Source organism: Trematomus bernacchii, unplaced genomic scaffold (assembly GCF_902827165.1).
Source record: "Trematomus bernacchii unplaced genomic scaffold, fTreBer1.1, whole genome shotgun sequence".
Lineage (NCBI taxonomy): Eukaryota > Metazoa > Chordata > Actinopteri > Perciformes > Nototheniidae > Trematomus > Trematomus bernacchii.
This window is the reverse complement of record NW_022987588.1, coordinates 5,804,848-5,820,769: the sequence shown is the minus strand read 5'-3', so window position 1 is coordinate 5,820,769 and position 15,922 is coordinate 5,804,848. Positions and strand designations below refer to the sequence as shown.

General features: G+C 46.9%; 1 protein-coding gene across 4 annotated transcripts in view; it reads left to right on the top strand.

Annotated features, from left to right (window-relative positions):
- The window catches only part of LOC117481048 (dentin sialophosphoprotein-like), a 35,794-nt gene that overhangs the window by 6,032 nt on the left and 13,840 nt on the right, over window positions 1-15,922 (top strand). For all 4 annotated transcript variants that reach the window (XM_034128517.1, XM_034128519.1, XM_034128518.1 and 1 more), the window contains exons 2-5: window positions 12,346-12,450; window positions 14,377-14,510; window positions 14,629-14,663; window positions 15,756-15,816. In XM_034128517.1, coding sequence (XP_033984408.1) covers window positions 12,346-12,450; window positions 14,377-14,510; window positions 14,629-14,663; window positions 15,756-15,816 — 335 coding nt within the window. The remainder of the gene's footprint in view (window positions 1-12,345; window positions 12,451-14,376; window positions 14,511-14,628; window positions 14,664-15,755; window positions 15,817-15,922) is intronic.

Sequence of the window (15,922 nt, the reverse complement as noted above, 5' to 3'; positions counted from 1 at the left end):
AATGTATATACAATTGATGGTCAAAAAGTATAAATATGCAAATTTTGCATTTGTTAGCCCATGCATATTACACTGTTTATATTTGAATCATGGAGAAGCGTTTTTAAACTTGTATAGTGTAATATCAAGAACAGTTAAATCATAGGGAAAAGCTTTGTTTAATTCACAATACGCTAATTCCTTTACATACTGTATAGGCCACAGTTTATGGCTAATTCCATAGGCTAATTCACGCAACACTGGCCATATCTCTGCTAGTTTACAAAGTTGTTACAAATGACATTTATATTTGAAAAACGGTGAAGCACTTAAAAAACAATTGTATAGTGTAGGTTCAAGAACATTTAAATCAAAAGGACAAGTTTTGTAAAGTTACAGGGGATCTTACCTTCAGAACGCCGGGAACGAGGAGCAGTGACCGCAAGCTGGGTTGTTAGCTTAATACTGTGAACATGTTAGCTTAGCTTCTTAGCCTGAGCTAGGTCTGGAACTTGACGGCCGTTGGCAGAAGGTCCCGCCCTGTCCCGCCTCGTCTCCGCCACGGCTCCGCCTCTTTGCCCTTATTTGGATCAGGATGTAGCAGGCGGGAGTTAGACTCTGACGCCACTGTCGAGCCGTTAGTGGCCGACTCCGCCTACTAAGGGCTTCTCGGCAACTCTGCAGAATCCTATGGGTGACGTCACGGACCCTACGTCCATTTATATATACAGTCTATGGTCTCAATAGGCGCATTCACACCGCAGTACTTTTCCCACAAAGGTTCATGAGAACTTAGTTCATGAGAACTCTTTAGTTCTCATGAACTAAGTACAGATCGCGTTCACACCGGAATAAGTCCCTGGGGGTGGATTAGGCAAATTAAGCCGCTGACGTCACTTCTTCTTCTTCTGCTTTGGGTTTACTGGCAGGCCGCAAACAACTTCACGGCGTATACTGCCACCTGAAGTCCCCGGCCGGAAGTCCCCAGAGTTGGGGACTGGCTTCAGTAGAAGCTGCTGGGACTCCCAGCAGCTTCTACATAAAACAAGCAGTAGCGCTGAGCAAAGTGACTAGAAGGCAACCACACACTTGTAAAAAAAAAACACACTTTATAAAGTCAGGCAACACTAACCAGGCTTCGTGTGATTCTGTTTATTTGTACCTTACTTTGACCATCCGTTCGCTGTTATTGATCATTGTGGAGAGCAGGCAGACGTTTTGTTTTGTATTATAGCAGCTATCGGATGGTATCAATACATGGGCTGCACAGGTTGCCATGTCCGACCATCACAAGTATAATCATAATGAAAAATACGCCGGCAAAATTTGCCTGTAGAAAACGACAAGTAGTCAAGATAGTCAGTTTAGCTTCGGTTGCTATGCTAACATCACCCATTTTATACCAAAGAAACTTTCATAACAGCGTTGTGATGCCAAACAGCGGGCAGCACTGCAGCGGTCGGTAAATGGCGCTGAAACACATTAATAAACAATGAACCACGGCAATGTTTTATCATGCCAAAAAGCTGCTGTGTCGTTTATTACACCTCAAACATTAAAACAAATCCAGAGTTCAGTGTTTCTGTACTTTCTCTGAGAAAAAAGGACAGTAAAAGAAGAGCTCTGTGGCTTCAGGCTTGATCGCCATTCAAATGATAGCGTTGGTTTCCCCCAAAAGTGGGCGGGGCCGTAAAGTGACGTAGATGTTACGGCCCGTCCACACAGCAGCGTTAAAAAAATCTTGGAGGTGGGCGTATCTGAAGCTTGGGGATTTTTTGCGAGCAAGGCACCAACAACCAATCACATGAATCTCCCGCCCCCGACATACGAAGCAAAAAAGTTTGAAGTAAACTGGATATAAACTCCCCAAACAGGCGAAAACATACCACTGTCTCTGCCACCTCCCTCCATGCCTGGCTCCTCCGGTTTATATCCCGGTAGGTAAATAGGGACTGGTCATAAAGCACCGGGTGATTCCCTACCGCTAATTTCTCCTCAATTTTTTGGAATATGAGGAAATGACCTGCGGTATGTCTCTCCCAGCATACACGCGGTTTGATTGGCTAGCGCTTGAACTGTCAGATTTGCATACACGGGATTTGATTGGCTGACGCTTCCACCTCAGCTTCAAAAGTTGAACATTGCTCAACTTTGAATCCTGAAAATCCTGAAAATCTCTGCTCGCCTGCCCACAATGCAGTTCGGTGAAAAGTGAGGCAAAGTGACTGTGAGCCTCTCTGCTCACACAGGGTTCAAAGAGGGACGGAAAGAGCAGGGTTTGGGTTTAACACAGGCGTTTATTAGCACCAAAACAAAGTGTACAACACGGGTTGCAAAACGTTGCCCGTGTGGGATCCTTCACAGGTCCTTCGGCGACCTCCCAGGATCCTGCCTACTGCAAGACAGACCAGAACCAGGTTACCACATGCTTTTATTCAGTGATTGATTACCTGATTCCGATCAGCTGTCTGGCCTCCGGCCGAGCCACTCCCTTCACACCAGCAGCCGGCGCCCTAACCACACCCCGCTGCCACATACCCCCACCGCCCGACTCAGGCCGGGATCCCGCCGGCCGCAAGCTGACTTCCCCCCCCCCCCTCCGCCGAGCGAGAGAGGAAATCAGCCACGACCATCTGGTTACCCGGCCTGTGGATCACCTTGAAGTTGAAAGGCTGTAGCGCCAGATACCACCGAGTGATCCGGGCGTTGGCATCCTTCATGCGGTGGAGCCACTGGAGCGGGGCATGGTCCGACCAGAGGGTGAAAGGGCGCCCCAGGAGGTAGTACCGCAGGGCGCCGACCGCCCACCGTATGGCGAGGCACTCCTTTTCCACCGTACTGTAGTTTACCTCCCTCTGGGCGAGCTTACGGCTAATGTACAGTACGGGGCGGTCGACCCCCTCCACCTGCTGGGACAAAACGGCCCCCACCCCACTGTTCGAGGCGTCGGTCTGCAACACAAAAGGGAGAGAGAAGTCAGGAGAATACAGAAGCGGCTTACCACAGAGGGCTTTTTTAACCCTCTCAAACGCCAGCTGACACCGCTCCGTCCACTGGACCGGATCTGAAGCACCTTTTCGGGTCAGGTCGGTCAGGGGACTGGTCAGCTCCGTAAAGGACGGGATGAACCGCCTGTAGTAGCCGGCCAGCCCCATGAACCTCCTGACCTCTTTTTTCGTCTTGGGCGCCAGACAGGCTGAAATGGCGGTTGTTTTCTCTATCTGTGGCCGCACCTGCCCGCCGCCCAAGTGGTACCCCAGATACCGTACCTCCCTCCGTCCAACCGCACACTTCTTCGGGTTGGCCGTGAGCCCCGCCTGCCTCAGGGACTCGAGCACTGCCCCCACCTGCTGCATATGCTGCTCCCATGTCTCACTGTGAATGATGACATCATCCAAGTAAGCAGCAGCATATGCAGAGTGGGGACGCAGCACCCGGTCCATGAGCCGCTGGAAAGTGGCTGGAGCTCCGAACAACCCGAAAGGAAGTGTGACAAATTGGTATAAGCCATACGGAGTGGAGAAGGCCGTTTTTCCCTTAGACTCTGGAGAAAGGGGAATCTGCCAATAGCCCTTGGTTAAATCCAGCGTCGTGTAAAAGCGAGCAGTGCCTAGCCGATCCAGGAGTTCGTCGACCCGGGGCATTGGATAAGCATCGAATTTGGACACCTCGTTCACCCTGCGGTAGTCCACACAGAACCGGATTGACCCGTCGAACTTACGTACCAGCACGACGGGGCAACACCAGTCACTGGTGGACTCTTCTATCACTCCCAGTGAAAATTGTCTCAGTTTCGACCCTCTGTTGTACAGGCGCTGCTGACGTTCCTGAGCCTGGAGCAAATTCTCCCGTGATATCTGCCCCAGTGAGTGGAGTTTTGCTCGCAGGTCCATAACGTACTGTATTTCGTTTTTACTGGTGCTTGGATCCTCCTCCCAGTTTTCCTTAACTAGGTCCAAAACACCCCGGGGCTTCCTGCCAAATAAGAGCTCAAAGGGAGAAAATCCCGTGGAGGACTGGGGCACCTCCCGCACTGCAAACAACAGAGGATCTAGCCATTTATCCCAATTACGACTATCTTCGTGAACGAACTTACGAACCATGTTCTTTAGTGTTTTATTAAACCGTTCCACCAGGCCGTCGGTCTGAGGATGGTAAACACTAGTCCGTATTGAATGGACGCCCAATAGTTCATACAGCTCGCGTAGTGTGCGTGACATAAACTGTGTGCCCTGGTCAGTCAGGATCTCTTTCGGGATCCCGACTCGGGAGATAATGTGAAACAGTGCCTGTGCGACGCTCTTTGCAGAGATATTACGCAGCGGCACTGCCTCGGGATATCGCGTGGCATAATCCACTAGGACCAGTACAAAGCGATATCCCCGTGCACTCCGGTCTAATGGCCCGATGAGGTCCATACCAACTCTCTCAAAAGGCACCTCAATCAATGGTAACGGGCGCAAAGGCGCCCTGGGGGTGGCCGGCGGGTTAACCAGCTGACATTCACGGCAAGATGCACACCACCGCTTCACATCTGCGCGAATGCCCGGCCAATAAAATCGGGCCATTATCCGGTGTAGTGATTTGTCGTACCCTAGGTGACCTGACATGGGGTTATAATGAGCCGCCTGGAAAACCATTTCCCGACGGCTTTTTGGCACCAACAACTGGGTATTTATATCTCCTGTCTGTGTGTCACGGCTCACACGATACAGCCTGTCCCTAACCACCGTAAAGTGTGGGTGAGTGAGTGCTGCGTTTGGGTGTAGCTGGGAGCCATCAATACTCACCACCTGGTCGAAGGCGTGCTGAAGGGTCTCGTCCCTCGACTGTTCGAGGGGGAAATCCTCCAAGGGAAACACCAGCGGGGCCAGAGGGACCTCCGCGGCCCCCTCCGTGTCCGTTTCCCCCTCGACGTCGTCAGCCGCCTCCGACTCTCCACTAAACACAGCACACAACTCACATTTCCCTGCCGTCCGTGAACGCACCCCCATAGCCCCCGCTAGCTTAGCAAACCCCGGCCAATTCGTTCCCAAAATCAGAGGGTGCGTAAGGCGAGTGCTAACTCCAGCCCTGACTCTATGCTTTTTTCCCTTATAAGAAATTTCCAGCGTCACCTCCGGGTACTGGTGAATATCCCCATGCACACACCTCACCTTCACCCACGATGCTTCAATCAATGCCCCAGGCCGAACCAAGCGCTGATGGATCATCGTCTGATTACAGCCCGTGTCCATCAGAGCCTGGTGTGTACCCCCCTGTATACATACTGGTATACGGTACGTCCCTTCCAAATCGGGGGAGGCAACTGGCGGTCCCGCAACCCGGACCAGCTGTCCGACCTCCATGAGAGGACACTCCCGTCGGAAGTGGCCGGGCTGCCCGCACCGCCAGCAATCCAGCCCTGGCGTCTGAGGAGCCCCCCGTGGTGCCGGACGACCAGAAGCGTAGGCCGGACCCTGGGGAGAGATAAAAACAGGAGGGTAAGGTAGGGCTTGGGGGTGAAGTGTCGGGGCTGCGGGGTTGGGCCCGTGTGGTGGTGGTAGAGGAAGGGCAGCTGCTCCAGGAAATCTCCTCCTCGGGGCTGGGATGGGTCTGCCCGCTGAGACAGCCGGTGGTCGGGGCTCCTCTTTCATGCTCCGCCGAGGAAGCGAGAGGTGGTCCTCCGCGAGGACGACGGCTGCTTCCAGGTTGGCGGGGCGATGGCATACCGGGTTGGTCGCGGGATCGGCCTCCCGGGTGGCCGGACGCTGCAGCAGTTCCCGTAGGAGGGCCCGGTCCTCGCGCTGGCTCGAGGCGATCCCGAGCAGAGCCTCGCTCTGCTGTCGCTGCAATGCTGTGGTGGTCTCCTGCATGTGGGCTAGACGTTGGAGGGCCTGACCCAGCGGGGTTTCTCCTTCCGACATGATTGTCCCTGTTCAGGCGCCACTGTGAGCCTCTCTGCTCACACAGGGTTCAAAGAGGGACGGAAAGAGCAGGGTTTGGGTTTAACACAGGCGTTTATTAGCACCAAAACAAAGTGTACAACACGGGTTGCAAAACGTTGCCCGTGTGGGATCCTTCACAGGTCCTTCGGCGACCTCCCAGGATCCTGCCTACTGCAAGACAGACCAGAACCAGGTTACCACATGCTTTTATTCAGTGATTGATTACCTGATTCCGATCAGCTGTCTGGCCTCCGGCCGAGCCACTCCCTTCACACCAGCAGCCGGCGCCCTAACCACACCCCGCTGCCACAGTGACGTCACCCCATTCAAAGTGAATGGGCAGAAGCGTTTCAAGATTTTTTAACGCTGCTGTGTGGACGGTCCGTTACTCTCATCTATGGACATCGATCGCCTACTGCTATATTTAACCATATATCGAGCCCGATCGTCGATTTCCAATGATTTAATGTAATTGTTTGCCTTTCTGGCCATTGTAATCGGGCTCTTTGAATATCCAAAAATCCACGGTTTTCTTACATTTCTGATCGGATTGGCAAAAACTTCAGAATTTGTATTGACCGCCATTCAAATTACAGCTTTGTTTTCCCCCAAAAGTGGGCGGAGCCGTACTTTTTGCCCGGAAGTGACGCATGTGTTACTCTCATGTATATTGCACACGTGCATGTGTGTGTTCAGGTTAAAGTGTTAGTGTACATTTGTGAAAGGTGGAGTTTCCGTGGGGGGAGGGGGGCCAGAGAGAGGGGAGACCAGGTGCATGTTGCAAACAAATTATTGTTACAGTGGATGAAGGGGGTGGGGGTGGGGTGTCTAAAGTCAAACATTAATCTTGATTGAGCCAAATTTGACCCCGAGTCACCCAAAACAATGCTGCTGGGTCTTCCCAGACCCGAACACCAAATTATACACTTTTTTCTTTAGAGACCTTCAGACTTGGCTAAAATGGTCAAAATCCATTTTGTAGTGTTTATATAGCTGTTGTGGAGGATATCATGAAGCCTTGTTCCGATAAAAAAAACTAGAGCGTAGTTATTATATAATTGTAACTAGGGATGCTCCGATCGCCAATTTTGGGGCCGATCGCCGATCGCCGGAATCAGTATCGGCCGATACCGATCGCCAATCGCCGATCGAGGGGGCGGGGCCTAGGGGATCTTCCATTTAAAGTAATGCTTAAAACTCAGTTAATGGGGCTCATTCACTGGCGCTTCCACAAACAACAACCAACATAATTATTACATTCAAATGAAGTACATTATTCAAGTTTACATTAACTTTGGATAATAACCATAGACTGTATATATAAATATAATAATAACACCGGAGAAATTAGCGGAAGCGCTCTCGTTTCCTCTCTCCCCCTCTCTCTCTCTCCTGACAGCCTGTCAGTATCTCATGCAGCTCGCTGATTCAGTAATATTAATGAGTGACCCGACAGTGAAGAATACATATATTTATAACTAGTTTAGCTTGTTCCAGAGGTAGATAAAATAGCTAAGTGTGTTAGGATCTAACTTGAAGTGTGTGTCACCTGTCAGTCACCGCGGGCGGAGATCCGGGAGAGCTTTCTAACGGAAACTCTGTTGTGTACATTATATATTTATTTACTATTTAGAGCAATAAAAGTAACTATTCTTAACATATAACATATAAACAAACAAATAGCGTGTGCCGTTCCATTTTCACTCTCGTCCATCGAAAACATGTTTTAGAATATAAAAATACATGAATGATGAAATGAGCACATAAAGTGCAGACATACTATAAAATCACAGTTAATAGACCTGCATCTGATGATCGCAGTGTTCTGGCGGGTGTGTAGTTTATTGAGTCAGCAATGTAATAATGGCCACTTCTTGCTAAATTTACGATGAGATGAAAAACCGGACTTGACCAAACAAATCACGGAGCTCTCAGCAGAGGACAGCCGGCGACGCTCCCGCCGATATCAGAGATGTCCCTGCTATGTGTGGGAGGTAAGAGAGGACATTTAAGGGCTATGTTTGATGTCTTTAAGTATCACCTGCTGGTGTTTAGCTGCTGTCCTGTGCCTTAAATCGTTTGTTTACGTCCCTCACTTCCGTTTCGCTTCTCATTTGCTAGCTGAACAGCTGATCAGAGTGGTTTCTTGGCCCGATAGCTTGTGTCCGACACCCGGCCGATTCAACATGTTGAATCGGCCGGGTGTCGACCGTGAAAGGCCAAATAAGGCGTGTCACGGCCGAGGGTTCGGGACACACCAAATTGACTTTGGGCGACAAGGAACCCGTTTTCGCCAGACAACGCAAGACGGCCGATATCGGCCTAGTGTGTAGGGGCCTTTAGAAGAGCAGACTCCCGTCGGGGAGAGCAGAATCTTCAGCCGCTGCAACTCTTGCTGTGAATCCATGCAGGCAGGGGCGGGACTTTATTTTGCTGAGCCACCATGCGGCCAATCATATGCGAGGACACACTAGGATCATACCATTATGTGAAAGAAGGGTGGGGGGCAGACGCTCCAAAGACAGCAGGTGTAGTGGTACAGGCCAGCTACAGAGCCACGGGGAGACGGGGAGCCGGATTTAAATGCAAGCGCGTCGGAAAAAGTCAAGAAATTTGCGAAAACCGAAAAAAGAAGCAGCATCTGGCTGCATTTCAATGATATTGGAGAAAGCAAAGCTGAGTGCAGGATTTGTAAAATGAAAATAGCCTTCAGAGCAGGGTTTTTTTTTGGTAACCACTCAGGATTTATTGCCAGAGGTGGGAGAAGTTCAGATCTTGTACTTGAGTAAAAGTACCTGTGTGTAGGAATACTCGGTTACAATAAAAAGTCCTGCATTCAAAATGTTACTCAAGTAAAAGTAGAAAAGTATTATCATCAAAATATACTTAAAGTACCACCTGCAGAGGGATGTAGATTCAGGTTTTTTTCCGCATAAAGACCGCCTCGCTGCACATTATCCCTTGCATAAAGATAGATTGTGGGTCCCTTATAACATGTTGTACAGTGGAAATAAACATTCTGGATACCTTAACATCAGGGATCTTATACATTAAACTCCTTCTGAATCAAACCGTCACGGTAGCCTTACCTTACTGATCCCTCTTAAAATAGAAGAAAACACGTTACTTTACCAGCAGAGAGAAAATGGATTATTAAATGATTAATGTGACTAATAAAGAGCAGTTTGATTATTAAGTATTATTCTGATCGATGTCATTACATTTGTGGAAAAGCACATAATGACTTGTTTAAGACTCGTTTTGTCAAAGTTTAGGACTTGGACTTGACTTGAACTTGCCCATCCTGACTTGAGACTTGACTTGGACTTGAGCGCAAAGACTTGAGACTTGACTCGGACTTGAGCGCAAAGACTTGAGACTTGACTCGGACTTGCAAAACAATGACTTGGTCCCACCTCTGCTGTTTGGTATAACTGCGGCAGACATACGTCTGTGAAATATTTACGCCCTGGAAGGATATAGCGTGGATCCAAGGTGGTAATAAGTCGTCGGAACCCGTTATCCTCCACTACAGAAAGAGGCTGCTGATCAAGTCCAATGAATTCCATTACCTTTGCTGTTATTTCTTTTGACTTCTTGCTGTCCCTGCTATAGGGTTCCTGCCGTTTAAATGTCTCACTAACTGTCAACTGAGTGGATGACGGAGTTTTTACTGACGCGCTGGCTTGCCTTTCATACTCGCTGTATACTTTGAGGTGATGAACTCTCAAATGTTGAAATAAATTTGTGGTATTAAATTGTCGTTTTTGCGTTCCACCACGGGGGATTTCTGCTTCACACTCCTTGCATACCGCTATTTTAATGTCTGTTTCGGACACCTTGAAATATTGCCAGACTGGTGAAGCCATTTTGTCAGCTTGTTTTGCCGCGCACAGAGAAAAGTGTATGTATTTTACGTCATGCGATCGGCGCTCGCGATCGGCATGTTTAGAGAGCGCCGATCGATCGGTCGAGAGTGAGTATCGGCCGATCTCGATCGGTGACCGATCGATCGGAGCATCCCTAATTGTAACTTGAAACGGGTCACGGGAGACCCGAACACAACATAAGGGACTTGATAATATTTCAGTCAAGTCCAACTAGGGTTGCAAAATTCCGGGAATTTTCAAAGATGGAAACTTTCCACGGGAATAAACGGGAATTTATGGAAATAAACTGGGAATTTTCCAAATTGAAGGTTGGCTCTTCATAGGGAACTTATAGTTGGGGAAAGTAGATTTTAGCATAATCTTGACTAAAACAAACAGATGCCATTCAAGTACACTTGAATATCCATGCCATAGCACACTGCTTACTGCATGGCTATTGAGACCACACAAAGGTTCGCAACAGGCTCACAAATGTGAGAGTGGAAAAACTGGTTGGCATTCGGGCAAACCTAAGGCTCTTTGAGCCTGACACAGAGCCATCCTCAACAAGGCTGGACAGTGACACTGAAGAGGAAGACTCATGCGGCTTTCACACCAGCGCTTTTCCCTTTCTAGCTCCTAGCTAGAGCTTTTCTGGTTCAGCTCCGGTTTCCCTTTTCGGCTCCCGCTCTGTTCACACCGCCCAGCTGCCGCTGCTGCGTCATGACGTCACCGTTTACATCGCTGATTTTCTCCCCAACGGAGCTCACAACAACAACGGGGGGGGGGACTGCGTCGGGTCGATGATCGTGTTGCTTTTAATCATACGAAGCCAGATTAAATTAAATAACGACTTCTCCAACCTTATACTTTTCTCCAGAGTGCCGTGGTTCATTGTTTATTAATGTGTTTCAGCGGCATTTACCGACCGCTGCAGTGCTGGCTGCTCTTCAACAGGAGTGTATTCTCCCGTTAGCTCCGGGTTAGCTCACACGGCTCTAAAGTATTCACTGTCTGACTGTCACACAAGCAGCTGATACATATCCCCAGTTCCCCTTAAGTGAATGTGTGTCAGTCTGAATTGACGCTGTTTGGCATCACAACGCTGTTATGAAAGTTTCTCTGGTATAACATGGGTGATGTTAGCATAGCAACCGAAGCTAAACTGACTAAGCTAAGCCGTTTTCTACAGGCACATTTTACCGGCGTATTTTTCATTATGATTCTACTTGTGATAGTCGGACATGACAACCTGTGCAGCCCATGTATTGATTCCATCCGATAGCTGCTATAATAACAAACAAAACGTCTGCCTGCTCTCCACAATGATCAATAACAGCGAACGGATGGTCAAAGTAAGGTACAAATAAACAGAATCACACGAAGCCTGGTTAGTGTTGCCTGACTTTATAAAGTGTGTTTTTGTTTATAAGTGTGTGGTTGCCTTCTAGTCACTTTGCTCAGCGCTACTCCTTGTAGGCAGGCATGACGAGACTCTTCAGTCGACCCATGTTCAGGGGAGGTTTCCTGCACGCCTCGACGTAAGAGAGACGTAAGCGACGCCGCGTCATAGCTCCGAAGCTCTTGCCTCTAGACCGACAATTTTTTGGAGCTGGAAGTGAACCGCATTCCGGAGCTATGACGCGGCGCCGCTGCGGTGTGAACAGGAAAAACCGGCGCTTTTCCAGCTCCACCTCCGAGCCGGAGCTGGAAAAGCGCCGGTGTGAAAGGGGCATGATGTTGGATGTTGATGAGGCCCAGGAAGAGCCCATTGACTGAAAGGGTTTAGCAAAAATGCAGAGGATTGCTTGAAAGAAGATTTGCATGTTTAATGGGACTTGGAGGGAGAAGGGCTCTTTTCATTTAACATTTTGAACGGGACTTTGTGGGGATTTTTGGATGGGGGGTGCATTTTTGTTCATTTTTTAATGAGTGGGGTTGGGGGGGATGAGTAACTTAATTTAACTCAACATTCCTGTTTTCGTTCTTCAATGAAACAAATAATTGTTCAATAAAATAATTAAAACTTGTTCTGTTATACTTGAGAAAAAAAAAGATTTAAAAAAAAAATCTGTTGAAATGTCATGTTTTTTTGTTTAATTTTGCATCGAATATTTCCAAAATTCCCCAGCTTAACTTCCATGGAAACTTTCCGGAAACTTTCCGCCCCTTTGCAACCCTAAATCCAACAGATTACTCTTCAAAGTGTCGTGTTTTGTATTTGCACAATGAATTAGTTGTGTGTTCTCAGACTCCCTGCAACTAAAAAATGAGAATCTACTAATAATGGAATTAACTACAAATGTATAAAATGTAATAAATATAGTACAATAAAAAAAAGTCCCTCCACTTTTACTTCACATATATCAGTCTCTTGTACAGTATATGTGCTGAACTTCCAAGATTCAGTTTGCATGTATGATATAAATGTATAATTCTCCAATAAGGCCTTTGTGTACAGCTGATGTTTAATTCTGCTCCTCCAGTGAAACCCTTATGTTTCCATGATTTACAGTTTCACTGTATTAAACATTTGTTCTCACTCGTGCTGTTTCTTTGTTTTTCTCCAGTTATTTGCCTCTGCACTCATTTGTCGTAACACTCCGCAGTTCGACGATCTGTTTGGTTTCTCTGTGGAGGATGTGTTGAACGAGGTGAAACGAGGACGACAACTGGTAAAGATTCTTGATTGTTTTCTGTCATGAATTGGCCTAATCCAATGTTTGTGTGTTTAGTTGTTTAAAGGTCCCCTATCATACTGTTTTTCATCAATATATTATAGGTCTCAGATATTTACAAACATGTCTCTGAAGTGTTTGGCTCTAAACACCAAACAGATCATTGCAGCATCCCATAAACCCCTCTGTTTCAGCCCTGCTTCAAAAGTGCTGAAACATCAGGGGTGTCAAACTCAAGGCCCGGGGGCCAAATCCGGCCCGTGACTTCATTTTCTGTGGCCCCACAAGAGCTTGCAAATAATATTATATGTTTATTATACGGTTACATGATGATTTACAGAAGCACGTTGCCCATAAACTACATGTCCCACAATGCATCTCAAATTTGACTTTTTTTCTTCAAAATATGCATTTTTTTTCTCCGAATTTGATTCTTTTTTTTTTTAAATGTTACTTTTTTTTCAAAATGTTACTTTTTTTTTTAATGTCACTTCCCTTTTTTTTGACTTTTTTTTATTTTGTGACATTCTCACTGAAGAGACTTGCAATTATTTGCCCCAGACTTCTGCTTTCAGACGTAGTTAATTATGAAGTTATTACCCTATCCGGGTGTGACGTTGACATACACCGAGCAAAACCACACACACACAGTGCATAACAACGGACTCCAGTGCACGCTATTATAACAATGTGGAATTTACATTAGTTGAAGTAGGCTATCAAGGCATTGCTAATTCCTGGCTACATATGACACAGATTCTGCGTAATAATGCCCTGCCCCTGCATCTTTTATTTCAATCTTTTTAGCAGATTTAGCGTTTTTAGTGAGAAAGAATTCCGAGATACGTTTTAGCGCCATGTCAGTTACACGCACTTTTTTTCCACATCTTTTTTATTTTTCTTCCCTGAAGCTAAATAATGTATTATATAGTTTAAAATAATAATTTGAATAATAATATAAAATATATCTCAGGCACAATGAAATGAAATAAAAATATTATATAAAAAAATAAATGTGCAGGCAGAGGAGCTCCGCCTGCCTGCCGCTAGGGGGTGCTGCAGCGCCCTTAGCACCCCCCTTCCCGCGCCCCTGAACACAATAGCCGCGTTCACACCGGAGTACTTTTCCCTGTACTTTTCGCGTTTAGTTCCATTAGTACCCCTTATGTCGCGTTCACACCAAAAAGAGTACTTCAAGCCGGGAACTTTTACCCCCATTTTTAGTGCCTGCTGAGAGATGGTACTTTCCTGGGGGAAAAAAGTGCCCCAGTTCTGATTGGCTGGGCGAATTGCAAACCATGCCCCGTAAAACTCTGAAATGTTTTGTAGAGCCGCCATTTTATTATCCTTGCATTAGCAGGGAGTCCCAGCAGCTTCTACTGAAGCCAGTCCCCAACTCCGGGGACTTCCGGCCGGGGACTTCGGCCGGCAGTATACACCATGAAGTGGTTTGCGGCCTGCCAGTAAACCCAAAGCAGAAGAAGACGAAGTGACGTCAGCGGCTCATTTGCGTAATCTTCCCTCAGGGAACTTATTCCGGTGTGACCGCGATCTGTACTAAGTGCCCTGGGGTAATAAGTGCCGGGGCACTAAGTACAGCAAAGTACTTGGTGTGAACGCGGCTAATGGTGCTCTAGGAAGAGATTCAGGTGATAAGGTGGGGGGGGGGTTACCTTGGTTGGTGATTGGCTAATGGTTACACGAGCCAAAAAATCGTTATGACATCATAAAGTGGCCAAAATCTGATCAGCTGAGTTCCAGACAGGTTTTTATATAAATGGATCAGGACAAAAAGTGAGCGAATCTTACTTCCTGAAACTTTCAGAATCTCTTTACGCAGAGGGGACACATGTTGATGTATAAAAGACATGAAAAAGTGGATTTTGCATAATAGGTGACCTTTAACTCATTTGTTTGTGTAAGATCTGTAACAAATGTAAGAAGAGGGGAGCCACGGCTGGGTGTGAAGTCGGACGCTGCAAGAAATCCTACCACTACCCGTGTGCTGTGGAAGAAAGAGCCGAGATCGTTGAGGATGTAACAAAGGAGAAATATGTGTAAGTCCAATATCAACGTTTTCTGTGTGTCTGGGTTATCCATTACCCTGTCCTGCAGTATGAACAAAGTGAAGTGTAAATTGGTTTTGATGTCAAACAACTTTGTGTTCTGCTTCAGGCTGTACTGCTACAAACACTATCCAAAAACACAAGGTAGGTGTGGAATTTCTTGACCTTCTTCCTGTCAAAACATATTTTCAGTTTATGACATATTATGTGTTAAAAATGTATTTTTAACACATAATACTCACCAAGTGTCAGAAAACACAACCCTCTCTATTTTCCTCCATACCCAAATCTCTAAAAAAGGGGCTGCAACGGATCTGATAAAAACTGATGCAGATTTGAACACTGTCCTGACGTCAGGAAAGTGGCGCTACGGCAATTGGACCAACTCTCCACCTATCAGGGGAATGTGGGGTTGGGCCACGGCCGGCCATTGCCGCTCGAAAGCGCTGTAGTATATATGCCAGGCCTGTAAGTGGCGATGTAGTCTGCCACAAAAGCAGCGAAGAAGACTCTCCGCTGTGGCTTTTTTTCTCCCTCCCCGAGGCAAGCGTTTGCTCCCGCTGCTTTAATTCAATGCAATCCCTCCCCGTCGAGGCAAGCACTGTAATTCTCTCCGGTTAGTCCACCAGCAGATGACAAACACCCACCTCTCCGCCTCTTCCAAGGAACGAGGGGACCGTGCGGCAGAGTTTCAGTTAGGTTTTCTTTCGCCGGTCAAGATGTCCGTTAAAGTTTAAATCTTCCGGTCAAAGGTCTTCTTTGTTATTTATTGAGCTTTAAAACAAATGAATAAAACAAATTAATAAAACAAATGAATAACGACAATATAATAAAACACGGAGGACGGAGATCTTTTTTTCTCCCCCTCTTGACTTGATCAGAGCACGGCTCCCCTCTCCTGCAGGGGGGCGTGGTCAGCTGCAGCTCATAGAATCAGCCCCGTAGACAGCAAACAGCACATAGAGCGAAATCAGGCATGGCTAAAATGCATGATCTGTTTGGTATTTTGAAAACAGAAACGTATTAATATACCTTATATAGGTATGGCCCTACAATATATCATTTAAATATAGCATGATAGGTGTCCTTTAAGATATCGATTCATGTTATCACAAAAGGGGCTTGGCTAAATATTGTGAATTACTTTATTATTCTTATTAGCAAATCGCAGTAGGGTAACAACAATGTGTCCAATTGAAAGATGACGACTGTGTTTGTCTATACAATCTGTTTCAGGTCACAATGAGCTAACAACACCAGAGAGTCTGATGCAGATGGGCTTCGACAGAAACAGAGCGTGAGTGATACCAAACCCCAAAATATATCCTGGCTAATTTAAGTCTTAGATTTGAGACGACTTTCAAGGAAGTGAAAGTGAAACCGGCTACGTTTTATGCATTTGA